This window comes from Callorhinchus milii, unplaced genomic scaffold, assembly GCF_018977255.1.
Source record: "Callorhinchus milii isolate IMCB2004 unplaced genomic scaffold, IMCB_Cmil_1.0 Scaffold3, whole genome shotgun sequence".
Classification (NCBI taxonomy): domain Eukaryota; kingdom Metazoa; phylum Chordata; class Chondrichthyes; order Chimaeriformes; family Callorhinchidae; genus Callorhinchus; species Callorhinchus milii.
The window spans coordinates 6153154-6172445 of NW_024704744.1; the positions used below are offsets into that span (position 1 = coordinate 6153154).

General features: G+C 45.0%; 1 protein-coding gene across 2 annotated transcripts in view; it reads right to left on the bottom strand.

Moving 5' to 3' along the window:
* si:dkey-103j14.5 (isoaspartyl peptidase/L-asparaginase) overlaps positions 1 to 19292 on the bottom strand; it is a 122139-nt gene that overhangs the window by 81760 nt on the left and 21087 nt on the right. For both annotated transcript variants that reach the window (XM_042333482.1, XM_042333481.1), the window contains exon 3: positions 8312 to 8454. In XM_042333482.1, coding sequence (XP_042189416.1) covers positions 8312 to 8454 — 143 coding nt within the window. The remainder of the gene's footprint in view (positions 1 to 8311; positions 8455 to 19292) is intronic.

Genomic DNA, 19292 nt, shown 5'->3' on the forward strand with positions numbered 1-19292 from the left:
GACTGTTTGTGGGACACTAATGTGCTCAATTCACTGCCAGGTTTCACCCACAAAATACAGACAATTCACTTCACAATATATTCTGTGAAGCGCTTTGAGAAGTTTCAATGCCGTGATAAGGCGCTATATCAAATCTAAGGATATTATTATGACTTATTTCCTCTATATTTTGATAATGCAACCTGCTTCCTAATTGAGAGTCAATTCAACATGTAATAGAGGGATATGAGAGAGATGATTAGAGAGGGATGGAGTATAAATAACAATCATAATGCTTACAATTGGTATAGTCTCTTTCACGTCAGGAGGACGTCTCAAAGCGCTGCACAGGATGTACTGTAAAGTGTGGTGACTGAGTTTTGTGCGTGAAAGTGGCAGTCAATTTGCCATGAAGTGAATGAACAATTTTTTATTTGGCTGGATTGTTGGCCAAGACACTGAGTTTTCACAGGAAACCCATATCTCTTTTTGAATATTGTCATAGGATCATGGGGCTTGAATGCACGACCTTCTGACTCAAAGGCGAGAGTGCTGTCGATTGTGTCCGGGTGGTAAATACTGGTGTGAGCTAGTTGGGCCAAATAGGCTGTTTCTGCGCTGTAATGTTCAATGTAATTCGATGAATATTTCAACAAGATCACCCTGAGCTTTCTCACTTTTAGCGTAAACATTCGCAGCCTGTCTACCTAACCCAGGTGTCTAATTCCAGCTATTAATCTAGTCGCCCTTCACTGTAACCTGTCCAATGCCAAGATGTCCTTTGTGTAACACTATCTGACAAAGTATTCAGGCTACGCATGCAATATAATACCTCAGGGTGGTTCATTCTCGCTAGGTTTCTTGCTAAGTTTTGTTTTCAGTATTTCATGTTCTTTGTAGAAAGAGTGGAGCTCTAAAAGATATCCTTACGTTTAATAATTGTTATCATGTATGATAATAGAATAATATAAATATAATAATAAAATATAAATGCTTGCATTTGATATTTTGGCCACAAAATATACAGTCAATTCACTTTACAGTATATTCTGTGAAGTGCTTTGAAACAACAATAACAACATCTTACATCTAGATAGATCCCTTCATGCAAGGTAATATCCCAGAGAAGTCTCAACTACGTGATAAGGTTCACTATCAAATACAAGGATAATTATTACTGTATAATGAAACAAAGTTACAAAGGAAATTCATGTAAAGTCAAGAGACTTTATTTGTAGGAGAACCTAGCAGTCAGGGGAAAGGGCAAGGTAATAGGTCCAAAAGGATGGCTTTTTTAAAGCGCCAGCACAGATAATAAATAATAATAATCCTTGCATTTGATATAGCGCCTTATGGCGTCTTCGAGACGTCTCTCAGCACTTCACAGAATATACTGTGAAGTGAATTGTTTGTATATTTTGTGGACAAAACGCGGCAGCCAATTATGCACAGCAGTGTCCCTCCCACAAACAATCATGGATTGAATGACCAAATATTTTTATTTATTTTGAAGAAATTATTAGCCCCGGGAAAGCGATCTGCCAATCGACTAACAACCGGGTTCCCACTTACTGCTTGGTAAACAGAGGTAGGTGGAGTACGGAAACTTGCCCAGCGTTTCGCCTTGCCGGCAATCAAACCCAGGTCCTCTCGATTGCGAGGCAAGTGCTCTAACCATTAAGCCACAGGACTCTAAATATGATGGACCGAATGGCCTTCTTTGTGCTGTAGATTTGTAAACAGCAAAGTCTCTCAAAAAAGCTTCGACCTGTACGATCAATTTTATTTGCGGGATTGTTGGCCAGGACACTGGGATAAACTTCTTTCTCTTTTCAAATACTGCCATGGGCTATTTAACGGCCACCTGAACAGGCAGATGGGACCTCGGTTTAATGTTTCATCTGAAGGACGCAACTCTGAAAATGTAGCATACCTCAAGCCCTGCACTTGAGTCGGCAGCCTAGACTGTGAGCTCAAAGCCCCAACATGGGGTATGAACCCCCAACCTTTTGAACCAGAAGCCAGAATTGCTATGAATTCAGCCAGGCTGGCATTGTATTTGTGTGAATTAATTTTCCTAAAATATGTAGTTTTATACTTCAATTACAAATTGTATCTATTGGCCGGGTCCAAAAATTGATTTTCACAATCTGGATTTGTTGCTATATTTTGGACTTCTGTTTCGCGAACGATAGGTGGAAAAATTCATGGCAAAATTCACAGCTAAAGGATCACGAAACACAAATCGGCAAAAAAAAAAGCCAGCAAACAAAACAGGGACAGGAAAGGGCAATAGTAAAATTATATAAAGTGATACAGCACAGAAACAGACCATTCAGCCCAACTACAACAACACCCACCGGCATACGTATACCGCCCTTCACATGGGGTGATATGTTGGAGTGCTTAACAGTGGCGTAGTTTGATGCTGAGCCAGTAGAAAAGGGAGGTGACCCATTTTGGATCCACGACCCTTCGTCAGAACCAGTTCTGAAATGTTGACTCACTTTCCTTTCTCCATAGATGCTGCCTGACCTGATGAGTGTTCCCAGCGACTTCTGTTTTTGTTTCCACCTTATTGAATCCTTTCACAGGATTTTTATCAGGTCAATCAAAGGCAGACCCAGCACATGAAAGGATACAGCTTGCAATTCAAGGTAAGCCACTACTAGTGTTTGATCACATTCTATCTCTCTACCACCTCCTACACACCCATCCAACTTTCCCTTCATTCGTCCCCCCTTGCCCCTATCACTAATCTCACTCTCTTTCCCCTACCAAGCATCCGAGCTCTCCACTCTCCTTCTCCCCACTCACAGTATTTATCAGCAAAACCATAATCCTGAAATTCTTCATGGTCTCAGTCTTACGAACACAAAGTCACTGCGCTTTACAGCATATCTTGTAAAACTCTTTGGGACTTTTGATGCTGTGATCACAACGACATGTGCCAAACAGATAGCTCCCTAAAGAGGAATAATCTGCAAGGGCTATCAAATGCAAAGATTATTATTAATAAGATTGTTAAAATTTAAGACTAAGCAAGTAATTAGGGACATGACATATAGTTAGTTAGTATTCTTGGAAGAACCAAGCAACCATGGTTCTAAGATTCTTAAAGCTTTCCACTGTGATGTAGACTCTATCATCATCTCCATTATTGCTGCATGCGACTACAGGACAGTAGATGGCCAACTAGATGGACATTGGTCTTTTGTCGTCTAACAATTCCTATGTTCCTGAGACCAGGCCAAATGTAGCCCAGTCTAACCACCCGAAGACGGAGGCCATGAGGGAATTCGAGCCTCTGTAATGTAAAAGTCATATTACAAAGAGATCAGATTCAAGTGGAGTCCTGTAGCTCAGCGGTTAGAGCACTCACCTCGCAAGAGGGAGGAACTGGGTTTGATTTCCGGCAGAGTGAAACGTTGGGCAAGTTCCCTTACCCCAAACCCTTCTGTTTACTTAGCAGTAAGTAAGAACTTGGTTGTCAGTCAATTAGCGGATCGTTTTTCCGGGGGTAATAATCCCTTGAAAAAAACAATAATAATTACACTTACTCCCTGACTGTTTGTGGGACACTGCTGTGCGCAATTGGCTGCCACGTTTTGCCCAAAAAATATACAGTCAATTCACTTTACAGTATATTTTGAGAAGCACTTTTAGATGTCTAGGAGACATTATAAGGCGTTATATCAAATGCAAGGATTATTATTATTATTATTATCGCCTTGTGTTTGGCTATTAAGGTTGTTTGTGCTGAATACAGAGTAATTGCACATGTTCGCTGCCCCAGCACTAAAGCAATGCCCAGCACTGTTTTATGCCTTCAATTGCCACCAGCAGAAATACAAGCCTTCCAATGAAATTCAACGCGAGGTGCATTCACGCAAATCAAACAGCTTATCAACAGGAATTCAGCCACTTGACCTTTCCTAATGAGCTAGACGTAATTTCTTTTGGCAGTAACAGAAGCAGAACCAGTTCTCATAACCCCACAGGGTTTTAGGGACGATGAGCGCTCATGTTTCATGGTGAAAGATTTATTAAACGTTTATTACAAGTTAAAAAGACCATTTTTTTTTAGCTCCGCAAGGCAATTTGCTTTCAGCAACTGGGTCACCAAAAACAGAATGCTCTTCCCCACACCACCACCTCTTCCCCCATTCACCTAGCCAGCTGCTTGCTCGCCAGCCCGCCTTTTATGTACAAGCCTTGATGGAAAATTTAAGAGAGGTACGACAAAAGCTTGCATTTTTAAGTAGCCTTTAAACGAGATAGCATCTCGAAGTGCTTAACTGTGGTGCATAACAGGGATGGGGGGGGGGGGGGGGGGGGAAGGTGAATGTAGGCATGAGATTCTTACATATCAGGTTTTAGATATGAAAAATGCAACATGACATCTCCTATCTGAGGGAATCCACCTTCAACCCCACAATCCCTCTATTCTCCTTTCTCCATCCCTCCTCCTCTCTGCTAATATACTCCCATCGTCTCTCTTGACCCTCCGCTCACACTACCAGAGATCCGATACATTGCCCTATCCTAAGGGCACCATATGAACGCAAGTTGCTGCTGTTGTTGTTGGCCAAGGCACCGGGAAGAACTCCCTTCCTTCCGACAATGTGGGGCTCATTACATTGGATTGTCGGCCTGGACGATGAGCTCAAAAGCGAAAATAAAAGATCATTCCATAGTCCGAGCTTTCAAATCCTGGCAAAATAGTTTTGAACATTTTTCAGAAAATCAACAACCACATTGTGTGGTATTCAGGATTAATTACAGATTGGAGGCCAAAATTGGGCGGGGGGGGCACGAAGCAAGCTGGTGATCGCAGGGCAAAGAGAGCGGTTGGGTCAGTAGGGTGTCAGGAGGTCACCAAGGTAGGGTGGGGATGCATTGGAGTGGGGAGTTCAAGTCCTGTGGTGGGATTTCTACACACAACCTTCTGATGAGAATGCTATCACTGAGCCAAGCCTCTTGTTCCTGAATGCAGCCCTGTTCTGCCAGCCGGGAGTGGATGAATGATTTAGAAACAGTCTGTACTGAGTCCAGGCTTGCCAGCAACACTAAAATGAACAGATAGCTGCTCTCAACTTCTGTGCTTCTGGCACGTTTTAGGCCAGGGTTAACGTCTGTCACTACAAACCTTAGCCAACTCTCTGGACCAGACTGCACTGGGTGCAGAATCAAAGCAAACCTGTAACTTGGATTTCCCCCATTAGGAATATAGGAACAGGAGTAGGCCATTCAGCCCCTCGAGCCTGTTCTGCCATTTTCTTTGGAAGGATTATTACCCCCAGAAAGCCATTCACCAACCAACAACCAGGTTCCTTCTTACTGCTAGGTAAAGAGGTGTGTAAAGTAAGGAAACTTGCCTAAGGTTTTGCCCTGCCCAGGAATCAAACCTGGATCCTCTCGCTTGTGAGGCGAGTGCGCTAACCAGCACACTACGGGACTCTACTTTGCAAAAGGTCGGGTGAAACGGGACTCTGGCATTGGCCGAAAGGAAATGAGTAGAGAAGAGACTTTTTGGCACTGTAGACTGTATCAAAGGCAGGAATTATAATTGTCAGAATCAGAATGATTTAGTGCCTTTTCCAGATATATTCAGAAGAGGGCAACAGCAGCTGGAAGCTTGTGAAAGGCAGCAGTAAAAGCAGATCAAGGAACACAAAGGCAACGGAAGTGGCACTTGTCTTCACTGCCAACACTATCAGACTCCCCTCATATAGCATCTTTATTACTCAATTTATTTTCTCCACATTTCGGAACAGTTTCACATTCAAGAGGAACAAAGTAAATTAAAAGCAAGCACATTTGATCGCAGAACTGTGAAATTAATTTAACCACATTTCAACGTGCAGTGAGTGCGAGTTTGAAAATTTAAATGACGTTCTCACACAACGGCTTTCCAACCCGAATTTTCTCTTCTCATTTCTTTCCGACCAAGGCCACAGGTGTGTTTCACCTGAACTTCGCGAAGACAAATCGGAAACAAAGTGAGGCTTTAATGTTTTATATCCATCCACCACTGTTTGTGGGACGCTGCTGTGCTCAATTGGCTGCCACGTTTCGCCCACAAAATACACAGTCAACTCACTTTACAGTATATCCTGTGAAGTGCTTTGAGATGTCTCAACGATGTGATAAGGCGCTGTATCAAACACAAATGCAAGGATTATTTAATTTAGTCGCCACCACCACCACCACTCACCCAATAGAAGAATTCTTCTATCACACGCTTGTTCACCACTCCACCAACCACCCCCCCAAACCCACTGAGCTCACCCCTTCTGAACATAATTTCAGTTTTTATATAATTGACTCCAAAAAACACCCAACCTCTTGACTCACACATTGCTCGGAGCAACAACAACAACAACAATGCTCGGATGAAGTCAGGTTTGCTCTTCCCTTTGGCACTAGGTACTTTAACCAGGTTGTCAGCCTGGCTCAGTTGGTAGTAGATATATATATATATAATATACGTTATATATAACGTCACTCCAAATATGAGACTTCTGTTCCGAGGTTTCCTGTGCGACACATTTTATGTCTTGAGGTGCCTTTGCTGACATTTATGCCATTTATGCTTTTACAGCAATTTTTTAACACCTCGAATTTGAGGCATTCGAGACACAAATCCTGACACACGCAGAAATCTCCCGGCACAGACATCAGGAATTACATGTTACGCACACTGTCCCAGAAGGCCCTCGCTCAATTACGATGTTTCAAACGGAGATGGATAGATACAGTGAACTCCTCATAAGTTGATCCTGGCTTAACTTGTCTAACATGCAAAATATTCACAAGGGACTCTGCTTTACATGTCTTCACCCCGCTTAACACAAAATTCATCACTTTCTAGAAATTCTTGTATTTACACTTAATGTAAAATCGATCGGATAATTTGCCGTGACCCGCAGCGAACATCGGCTTTCACATCTCACTTGGAAGTACAGTACCTTGTTATTTCATACACGACAGCATATCTCCCAAGAAATCCAGTATTAAATACAGTAACGGAAATAAGCGACAGGAAACAGAAAATAAGCGCGTCTATAGACACGTCCTATACATATACTTTTACTTTACTTAAACAAGTTTTAACAAATAAAGCAGGCCAGGGCCACTCCGCCACAATGACAGGTGCTCGCTCTATATGCAGGTGCAGTGTGTATTGGTATATTCAGCACATGTTCACAACAACAACACATTACATTTGTATGGTGTCTTTCACGTCGGGAGGACAGTCAGGGATTTCGACCCAAGCAGGAGGTTAGGATCAGGAGGGTGAGAGGGTAGGGAGAATAGGGGTAGGAGGGTGGTCGAAGGCGTGGTCGAAGAGGAGGGTCTTGAGACGTGCCGTGAAGGTGGCACGTCACAATGCCCCCTTGTGGTTCCGGAGGACCTATGCCTAATTTGCCACTTTGGATAACCGGTCACTGAGCCCTTTTTCCTTGGGATGATGAGTTATTAGGAGTTTCCTGTTCTTGGGAAGTGAGAGTGTTGAGGAGGAAATGGAGAAAAGGCAAGAAAATGGAGTTAAAAGTTCCGCCATGATCTAATTAACTAGCAGAAGAGGTTTGATGGGCTGAATGTCCTCCTCCCGTTTCTTTTTCCTCATGTTTCTAATAGAAATAACAGCAGACATAATAATATTTGCATTTAATATAACGCCTGTAGTGAATTAGCATTTTGTAGGCAGATGCAGCAGCCAACTTGCACGTAACAATGTTCCACAAACAGCCATGAAGGGAATGATGATTTTTACCTGGGATACCAGAAGAAAACTCACTTCTCAATTTGAATAGTGCCGTGAGATCTCTTACACCCACCTGAAAAGGCAGACGGGACCTGGTTTTATCGTCTCATCTGAAGGACGGCACCTCCAACAATGCGACACACCATTCAGTACAGCACTGGACTGCCAGCCTAGACTGTGATGTCCATGTGCCAATGTAGGGCTTGAACCCACAACCTTCTGACTGTCAGATGTGAGAGAGCCACCAGTTGAGCCGGGCCAACATTTCAGGAGAAATGTCAAGTTAAAAAGATGTGATCAAACCTTTTATTGCAGGAACGCAGAGATCAGAGGTTGCAGGTTCCTGGAAATCCCATTATTCAGGGAACTTTTAATTCAGACACGGAACAAATCCTGACATGCTCCTTGTTAGCTACAAATAAATCTCCGCAATTTACCGAGACATCTGTTAGTAGCTAACCAAAACGCAATTGTCCGAGGTTTGTCTGTATCGCTCCCCTTTCCCCTCCACCAGAACGGACGAGTCATTCACAATAAAGAAAAACGAGAGAAAGCTTGTACCTTTTCCATGACTGAACGAGCAAGTGTCACAGGATTAGAAACGTTCTTAACACAGCAGATTGCTCCAGCAGCCAGTGTTTTACCGTCCATAATGATTGCATCAAGCTCAACATCACCATCGGCATTCAGCACAGCACCATGACCTGAAGGGAACCATTCAATTTGTTAAAGGTCAGACCTGCTTAGCCTCAAGCCTTAGAAACCAAAGCTGAGCAAACAGTTCCATCTCTGCTCTTTGACAGAAGGCGCCCGCCCCGACCACCCTTAAAGAAAAAAAAATGGCCTCTTCCGATCTCAACACCCTCAACGATAAAATAATCATTGCATTTCATATAGCACCTTTCGCGTCATTGAGACGTCTCCAAGCACTTCACTGTAAAGTGGAATGACTGTGTACTTTGTGGTCGAAACGCCACAGCCAACTGCGTACAGCAGTGTCCCACAGACAGTCGTGGATTTACCAACCAAATTTTGTTTGTGTTTTGTGTGTGGGAGGAGGGATTATCACCCCCGGAAAGTGATCCCCCAATCGATTAATAACTGGGTTCCTCCTTACTGTTAGGTAAACAGAGGCGTGTGGAGTAAGGAAACGCCTAAAGTTTCACCTCACTCAGGAATCGAATCCCAGTCCTCTCGCTCGCGAGGCTAGTGCTCTAACCAATACGCTACAGGAGTGAAGCTGTGGGCAGCACATGGGTTGAGGGCAGCATTAGTAATCAACCTAGGAGTATAGCAGGGCTCGTGGAATTCGTCAAGTGTTACCGGAAATACACTTAACTTCACTTAGAACTGGCCTCGGAAAAGGATGTCGGTACAACAACAACAAGATTTCATTTATAGAGCGCCTTTCACGTCGGGAGGACATCCCAAGGCGCTGGACAGTTGGGTCGGGACCCGAGCAGGGGGGAAATGGTCAGGGTGAGGGGAGGGAAGGGAGGGAGCGAGGAGCGGGGTAGAGAGTCGAGAGGGGAGCTGAAGGCACGGTCGAAGAGAAAGGTCTTGAGACTGGCCTTGAAGGAGGAAAGGGAGGAGGTGGCGAAGGCACTGAAGGATGGAGTTGCAGAGCCGAGGGGCTGAGAGGCTGAAGGCCCGGCTACCAATGGTAGGGCGGTTGGGGCGGGGGATGTAGAGCAGACCGGAGCCAGAGGAACGGAGGGTACGGGCAGGTAGGTAGGGGGATAGTAGGTCGGAGAGGTATGAGGGAGCAAGTCTGTGAATGGCCTTGTGGGTGAAGATGAGGATCTTGAATTCGATCCTCTGGGGGATGGGGAGCCAGTGGAGGCGAGCGAGGGTGGGAGTGATGTGGTCGCAAGGCCTGGTGCGGGACAGTACACGAGCTGCAGAGTTCTGAATGACCTGCAGCTTGTGGAGGGAGGTGCCGGGAAGGCCGGCGAGGAGAGAGTTCCCATAGTCCAGCCTTGAGGTGATAAAGGCGTGGACCAGAGTTTCAGCAGCGTGAGGGGTGAGGTAGTGCCGTAGTCTGGCGATGTTCCGGAGGTGATGGAAGGCAGTGCCAGTTGTGGTGCGGATATGAGGAAGAAAGGACAGCTCAGGGTCGAACAAAACGCCGAGGTTCCTGACTGGCGTTGAGAGGTGGAGAGTGCAGCCTTGGATGCTGATGCTGTCAGCGCCTGAGGTGCGGAGGCGCTGATGTGAGCCAATCAGGAGGGCCTCAGTTACGCACGTTGAGCTGAAGAAAGTTGTCTCTCGTCCAGGACTCGATGTCGGACAGACAGCTGTCAGGACATCGGTGGTCGTGGAGTTGAGGGTAGAGGAGGAAAGGTAGAGTTGGGTGTCATCCGCATACATGTGGAAGTTAACCAATGTCTGCGGACGATGTCACCAAGGGGAGCATATAGAGTGTGAAGAGGAGGGGACCGAGGACAGAGGCCTGAGGGACACCGCACGAGACAGTGCAGGGACTGGAGGAAAAACCATTCGTGGAAACATAGTGAAGACGGTGGGAGAGGTACGACCTAAACCACTCAAGGACAGGGCCTTGAAGGTTGAGGTGGGAGGACAAGCGGTGAAGGAGGATAGGGTTGTCGACCATATCGAATGCGGCCGATAGGGACTAAAGAAACAATGGCCCCTGAATGTGAAAGACAGGTGGTTGCTGAATAAAGGTGGTTTAATACGGAAAATTGGTGATGACTTTTCCAGGGAGGTTGCTGACAGCAGGTTGTTGCTGAATAAAGGTGGTTGCTTTAACAGGTTTGACCTAAGTTATTATTATTATTATTAATATTATTACTAAAATTCAAATGCTTTTGTTTATCACTAAAACATGCATTTTACTTTATTTGCCTACAAATAAACATCAACAACAACTTGCATTTATATAACGACTTCCAGGCCAGGCGGTGTCCCAGTTTACATTTCACGGTAAAAAACTGTGAAGCATCTTTAGACGTCTCAGCACGACAAAGTGTAACAACAACAACATCCACAAATTACATTTGGACCCGAGCTGGGGATTGGGATCTGGAGGGGTGGAGGGCAGGGAGGGTGGGGGTAGGAGGGTGACCGAAGGTGCTGTCGCAGAGGAGGCTCTTGAGACGGGCCTTGAAGGAGGCAAGGGAGGGAGCGAGGCAAGGGGACTGTGGGATGGAGTTCCAAAGGGTGGGGACAGAGAGACTAAAGGTCCGCCAACTGATGATGGGGGACAAGGAGCAGGCTGGAGCTCACTGAGCGGAGGGAGCGGACAGGTTTATATACCATCTAAAACTCCAGAGCTTTTTTATATATATATATATATATATATATATGACTAAAGCAACGTGCAACTGAGATTCCTGACAACCACCACACTCCAAGGGTTATTTTAAGCCTCTTAAACGTCTCACGTCTTGATCTTTCCCAACACAAATCTTAAATAAAAGCCGCGATAGTTCCATAACTCAAAAAGCATGAAAAATCCACTTCACAATACTCCCCGACTATATTGAGAGAGCTCACAAATCAACAGTACGACTGAATATTACAGTGTAATGTGGCTTCAAATTAATCTATATAGCATCAATAAATCACACTGTCTTTACTCGTAGTTTTTTTTGAAGAACATTCAATCAATTTTACCCACTGCAATGCTTTAGACAACATCAAATGCTTTATCAGTCCCCCGAGGTCCACTAAATCTTCCAGAAAGCTCCCATCAATATTATTAATCAATTTGAGGTTCAACTTTCAATGTTTTAATTCTGTTCCTAGAAAAGGGCCTTCAACGTCTTTCACAATGAATGTCTCTCTCCCCTAACTATGAGTTTATAACAACAATAATAATATTAATAATAAATTCTTGCATCTGTTACACCACCTTATCACGTTGAAACACCTCAAAACATTTTTCTGTGAAGCACAGTAAGAGTATATTTTGTAGGCACGTATTAGCTGATGCATTTGCCTACAAAATACACAGTTATTGCACTTTACATATGTATCCTGTGTATACTGTGAAAAGACATCCTCCTGACGTGAAAAGCACTGTATCAGATGCAGGGATTATTGTGGAGTTCTGTAGCTCGGTGGTTAGAGCACTCGCCTCGCAAGCGAAGGGACCTGGGTTCAATTCCTGGCAGGGCGAAAGGTTGGACAAGTTTCCTTACTTCACACGCCTCTGTTTACCTCGCAGTAAGTAGGAACCCGGTTGTTAGTCGATTAGTAGATCAATTTTCCGGGGAGAATAATTCCTTCAAAATAAATAAAAATAATTTGGTCGCTCAATTCACAACTGTTTGTGGGACACTGTTGTGCGCAATTGGCTGCCGCGTTTGGCCCACAAAATATAGTCAATTCCCTTTACAGTATATTCTGTGAAGCGCTTTGAGATGTCTTGAAGATGTGATAAGGCGCTGTATCAAATGCAAGATTATTAGTAGTCAATAATGCGCACAGCAACGTCTCCAAAACAGCCCAATTTCTTGATCGCGCAGAATTGTGGCAAACTCTAATAATAATCCTTGCATTTGATATAGCACCTTATCACATTGTTGAGACATCTCAAAGTGCTTCACAGGATACCCTGTAAAGTGGATTGAGTGCATTTTGTGGGCGAAACAGGGCAGCCAATTGTGCACAGCATTGTCTCACAAACAGCCATGAAGTGAATGACCAATTTACTCTGGAGGGGGGTTGTTAGCCAGAACACCAGGAGAAACTACCTGCTCTTTTTAAGCAGTGCCAAGGGATCTTTAACATCCACCTGAACAGGCAGAGAGAAGCTCAGTTTGACTGTTTAACTTTATCCCATCCAAAGTGTAATTATTGAAAGGTAAGTCTTAAAGATACTGAAAATAATGATGATTTCTGGCCTCCGAAGAGGCATCCGTCAAAAAGCCTTGCCTATTGAATGACATTGAACAATACCACAATCAAATCTCCCTCTGTGACTGGGCTTTGGTCTGTTATCCTGCTGGAAGAATACTGAATCAACAATTTTATTCATTGATTTGAAGCAATGTTTCAAATAACCCATGTGAAATGTCACCTCTCTCCGTGTAAAAGATAAAAAGATCACGCTGTCTTGATTGATGTGCATTTGTTATCCTGTCACCAAACGCGCGGGGCATTAAATTCCACCCAGTCTTAGCCTGTTAAGACCATTTTATTTTAATCGCAAAATTTACGATCGAACAGAATTGCGGCAAACTCCAATAATAATAATAATAATTCTTGCATTTGGTATAGTGCCTTAACACATCATTGAGGCATCTCAAAGCGCTTCATAGAATATACTGTAAAGTGGATTCAGTGGATATATTTGGGGTGGATCCTGTCAGCTAATTGCACCCAGCAGTGTCCCACAAACAATCATGGATTGAGTGATTATTTTAAATATATATTTTTTTGAAGGGTTTATTACCCCCAACTAACAACCGGGTTCCTACTTACCGCTAGGCAAACAGAGGCGTGTGGAGTAAAGAAATTTGCCTAAGGTTTCGCCCTACCCAGGAATCAAACCTGGGTCCTCTCGCTTGTGAGGCAAGTGCTCTAACCAATTCTCTACAAAACTCTACAAATAGTCCAAGGTTCGAAGCAGCTTCACATGATCACATCAGAGGTTTGGATGATGATTTGACCTCATCAGTCAAGAATGCCCACCTTATAACCCTCCCATTAAAATGTCAAACTGTTTCTTAAATGAGTCTAGTGTCCAAGTTTTAAGCCCTACCCTACCACCAGCCTGGAAACCCTTTTCTTGTCGTTAATTACTCTTTGAGCAAAGAAATAATAATAATGACCCTTGCTTTCGATATAATGCCTTATCACTTTATTGAGATTTCTCAAAGTTGTGTACAACCACCCAGATGAAATTTGTCATTCGCTTCATGGCTGTTTGTGGGACTTTGCTGTGTGTAAAATCGCCTAGAAAAAAAGTACACAGTCACTACAGTCTGCGACACGTTGACGACACAATAAGGCATTATATCAAATGCAAGGATTATTATTATATTATAATTGTTAGTTCGTACAAGCAGTGATAGTAGTAATAATAATAAATGGCTATTGAATCTGAATCATTAATAGCATTTAAAAGAGAATTGGTTAAATATCTGAGGAAATTAATCTTAAAAGGGCTCAAGGAACAGAAGAGGGGAATGGGATTTGAGTGCTCCTTGTGAGGGAGCTAAAGCTGGTACCTGCAGGAAGGGCTGAATAGCCTTATATGCAGTACATAAGCGCTTTGAGATGTGTCGAACACGTGATAAGTCGCTATGTCAAATGCAAGGATTATTATTATTGTCTTGTAGAATTCCACGGTGAAACAAGCGTGTTACGAGGCAGGAAGGGAAAAATCGACTCAGGTGAAAACTAATAGGAAGCGAATGGATTCTCGCACGTACAGCGAAACAAATACAGATCACGGCTGGAAATAAATGGATGGATCATACTTTATTGAAGAGCACATGCTTTTGGAAGCTGGAGGCTTGTGGTCGGCTCAAAGACTAAATTAAGTTAAATCCCAAAACACGAATTGTCAATTTGTGCTATATTAACTTTCCGCTTGTCAGCCATCACAAATGGCATTGCACATGAAGTGGTGCTATAATAACAGGGTTGCACTGTTAGCATAGTAGCTTTTCTGCTAGAGAAACATTTGTTGGGGGATAAGGGGGTGGGGGGAAGTGACTTTGTTTTGCAACAAATGTGCTATAAATGTGCTATATACTTGGTTAAAAATCATACCAATGTGCTTTGAGACACTAACGTGGCATTTTGCCCACAAAATACAGTCAATCCACTTTACAGTATATTCTGTGAAGCACCTTGAGACGTCTCAACAACGTGATAAGACGCCCTATCAAATATAAGGATTATTATTATTATCCCTTTGCTCGGCGGGCTCCTGCCTGCTTCAAGTCTCCCACCTCGCTCGCCCCACTATTGGTAGATGGGCTTTCTGCCGCTCTGCTCCACCCTCTGGAACTCCATCCCGCAGTCCCTCAGCCTTGCACCTTCCCTTACGTCCTTCAAGACCTGTCTCAAACCCTTCTCTTCGACCGTGCCTTCGGTCACCCTCCTTCCCCCTTGCTCTCCACCCTCCCTGATCCTGACCCCCAGCTCGGGTCCCAAACACTGATCGTCCAGCGCCTCGGGACATCCTCCCGATGTGAAAGGCGCCGTACGCATGTCATGTTGTTGGTGCTGCTATTTTGTTCCCGCCGCTTGGCCATGTGAGCGCTCTGTGACGCACAATGCAATGACACCATGGTCAGCCAAGGTGGCCACCAGGTGTGACTGCAGTATTTTTGCATACGTACGTGCTCCGTGACACACGATGCCACAGCACCACTTCGATTCGACGGCCATCAGGTGTAACAGCAGCGAAAAACGCGAAACTGAAAATAACTCAGGAATTGCAAGAGAAACCCGAAAACAAATATGCCTTTGTCACTGCAGGATGCAAGACCTTTCTGATGAGGTATAAATCATGTCTCTACATCAATCAGTTATTAAGATCCTTCTTGAAGCGCAGACAGACATTGTCGTCTTGTTAGTATGAAAGATGGAAGAAGATATAGTCCTAATCAACAACAACAGATTTTATTTATATTGCGCCTTTCATGTTGGGAGGACGTCCCAAGGTGCTAAAATTCAAGAAGGCAGATGGCTTGTGGTATTATTCAGTTTAAACTACCAGCCACTGACCAACAACAACAACAACTTGGATTTATATAGCGCCCTCCACACCGGACGGTGTCTCAGAGCGCTACACAGTAATGGATCCCGGGGCCGAGCCAGGGGGAGGGGGGGAAGGTGACCAAAGGCGCGGTCGAAAAGAAAGATCTTCAGCCAAGACCTGAAAGTGGGAAGAGAGGCGAAGGGAGTGAGGGAGTTCCAGAGCCTCGGGGCATAGTGGCTGAAGGCACGGCCACTGAAGGTGGAGCAGAGGATTCGGGGGACGAGGAGGAGGCCAGATCCGGAGGAACAAAGGTTTTGAGGAGAAAGGAGGTCAGAGAGGTAGGGGGGTGCAGAGGAGTGGAGGGATTTGAAGACAAGGGTGAGGATCTTGAAATCGATCCTCTCTGGGATAGGCAGCCAGTGCAGTCTGGCAAGGACTGGGGTGATCGGGGAGCGGAGTTTGGTGCGGGTAAGAATGCCGGCGGCAGAGTTTTGTATAATCTGGATTCTATGGATGGTAGTGGATGGGAGGCCGGTGAGGAGGGCATTTGAATAGTCCAGCCGAGAGGTGACAAAGGTAGGGACCAGGGTTTCAGCGGCTTTTGGGGAGAGGTATTCGCGGAGACGAGCGATGTGACGGAGGTGGAAGAATGCGGTGCTGCTGAGGGACCCAATGTGAGCGAAGAAGGATAATTGGGGTTCGAACCTGATGCCTAGGTTGCGTATGGGTTCGGAGAGTTTTAGGGGGAGATCGGGTAGGTGGAGGAGGTGAGAACCATGTGATTTTAACGTTGACGAGAGCCAAAGACTATGGCTTCCTTCTTGTTAACGTTCAGCTGAAGGAAATTTGAGCTCATCCAGCTCCTGAGGTCTGACAGGCAGCTGACAGAATATCAGGGGACTGGGGGTCGTAAAGTGAGGTGGAAAAATAGAGTTGGGTGTCGTCCGCATACATGTGGAAGTGTACCCCATGTCTGCTGATGACATCCTCAAGAGGGAGCATGTAGATCAGAAAGAGGAGTGGGCCAAGGATGGATCTTTGGGGTACCCGCAGGTAACCGGGTGAGAGCGGGAGGAGAAGCCGTTTGTGCAGATGTACTGCTGGCGGTTTGTGAGGTAGGACTCGAACCAGGCGACTGAGGTCCCACTGAGGTGGATGACAGAGGAAAGGCGGTGGAGGAGGGTGGCGTGATCGACTGTGACCAACTGTCCAAATGTTTCGCAGGGTCTATTTTGAGAGTGAATTTTAATGCGTAGCATCCGGTGATAGGGAACGGGTGTGTAATAGAGTTTCAGACTGTTTGTTGCTTCAGCAATTTAGAGAACGGCCGACTGAATGGTTTAATTTGTTGCACTGAAAGGAGACAGTCCTTTCTCACCAAATTCTCCCCTCCTTTCTTCCTTGCTCTCTCTCTCTCTCTCTGCTGTGGACATGCTAGTTAATCTGCTTTTGTTAAACTACATAACTATTCTTTCAATAATCTTCAAATTGACTGCTTCTTTCAGGCCACAGAAATCATCTCTGGTTAGTCGCATAGCGTAGTGTGGAATCAGTAGCGTAGTGGTCAGTGGTTCCCTTCGAAAGCGAGAGGACCTGTGTTCAATTCCCGGGCAGGATGACACCTTAGGCAAATTTCCTTACTTCATACCTAGCAATAAGAATGAACCCTGTTTGATTGGTTCATCACTTCCCAGGTATAATAATCCCTCAAAAAAAATTTTTCAATTGGATCATTCAATGCACGACTGTGGGACATTGCTGTTAGCAATTGGCTGCCATGTTTTGCCCACAAAATACACAGTGAATTCCACACTGAATCCACTTTGCAATATATTCTGTGAAATGCTTTGAGATGTCTCAGGGACGTGTTAAGGCACCATATCAAATGCAAGGATGAGTATATATATATATTATTCTAAATGCTTCACCCGAGCAAATGATGTCATTGGCAAAGAACAACAGAAATACCACTTTTTTGAAGATCTGTGTGCCACACATACAGAACAGTCCTGCAATCTGGATCCTCTGGAATCCCAATGCAGAGGGGGATGATGGTGGGAGAACATTTAATGTTTACCCAATTACAGTTCAATCTGAACATCCTGCATGGGAACCACTTGAAGTGCTTATCAACCACTTTACCAACAATTTAAGTGTCTCTGAAGTCCAAGGTCTGTGCTGTTAGCAGTCTGATGTATCGACAGTGTTACTGACGGCACAGCAGCCAATATTGAGGGGTGTTGCATCTCAGATGAACGTGTGGCTGATTTGTATCTCGGGAGTTTTCAGGCGATGTGCACTGAAGGGTGAGTTAGCTGCAACTTGAGCAGTTTTATCTGGAGCAGAATCGCTGATTGTGTGTCATAAGCAAAAACCGAGCTTTGAAAATTATGCATCTGAATAAAACTTAATGAGGCATTCGGCAATACAGCCAAGGAGCCACCTTGCATTCGTTCTGTTGTAAACTGCTCAGCACATTTGGTTTCAGCAATCGGAGGGCATCTCAAAGTTAAAGTAGTAGCAAATAACGTCTGACAAAACAGCATTGTGAGACGTTGGCAACTGATCAGATATGTCCTGATATATTAATGCTCGTGTGAGCATTATTTCTCACTGTCTTCTCCAGTGCACACATCACCCTCCCCGCGTAACATTATTGGCCGAAACTCTTTCCATCTCATTTGTGTGTGCGCTTGTGTGTCAGCCTGGCTCAGTTGGGAGCGTGCTCGTCTCGGAGCCAGACAGTTGTGGGTTCAAGCCCCATGTCGGGACCCTGAACTCACACAGTCTAGACTGACGTTCCACTTCAGTCCAGTGGTGCGTTGTGGAGCTGCCGTCCTTCGGATGAAATGTTAAAATGAGTTGCCTTCTGCTGACAATCCCCCCACCCAAAAAAGGTCCAACTAGTACAAAACTCCATTGTCTCCATCTTCACTCTCACTAAACTCCATTACACCAATCCTTGCCAAGCTCCACTGACTCCCTGTCTTCCAGTAGATTGAGCTCAGTCTCCCTCCACTTCCTTGCACTTTCCTACCTCTCTGATCTGCTGATACCCAACTCCCCTGCTCGCTCCTCCACTCAACAAACACTGTCCTCTTGCTTGAACTTGCACCCCCCACCCCCACTTCGTGGCCAAACTTTCAGTCACTAACCTCTATTCTATCTCTAGACCTCAGATACTTACCTCCCTCCCGCTCTCCCTCCTTCTCCCCTCCTCTGCATCCAACCACACCACTGTGAAGAAGTCCGAGACATCATTCTACAAGAACAACAAATTTGTATAGTGCCCATCACATCGGCAGCACGTGCCAAGGTGCTAGACAGTCAGCAATTTGGACCTAAGCTGGGGGTTGGGTTAGGGATCAGGAGGAGTGGAGGACAGGGAGGGTAGGGGTAGGAGGATGACCCAAGGTACGTTCGAAGAGGAGAGTCTTGAGACATCCCTTGAAGGAGGCAAAGGGAGGGCGGGCGAGGTGAGGAGACTGTGTGGCTGAGTTCCAAAGGGTGGGGACAGAGAGGCTGAAGGCCAGACAGCCGATGGTGGAGCTGGCCGGGTGGGGGATATGGAGAAGCTCCACACACCCCTTTAGCTGCCTCGGGATACTACCCAAGCAGTGCTTTGACCCTTGTTTGAATGCAGACGTCACAATCGCTTGCTGCTCTTTATGACTCAATGTTCTGAAACCTAGAAGCATTTTTACTGCCCTTCAGATATTTCATTTTGCAAGTGCAGCCAGTGTGTGCGGATTTCCAGGATTCCAGCCACTGCTTTATGGGGTGTCAATGCCACTTGCTTGAACATGCACTATGATTCTCTATGATTTATATTGTCCTAACATTCATCTGTCTGTGTTG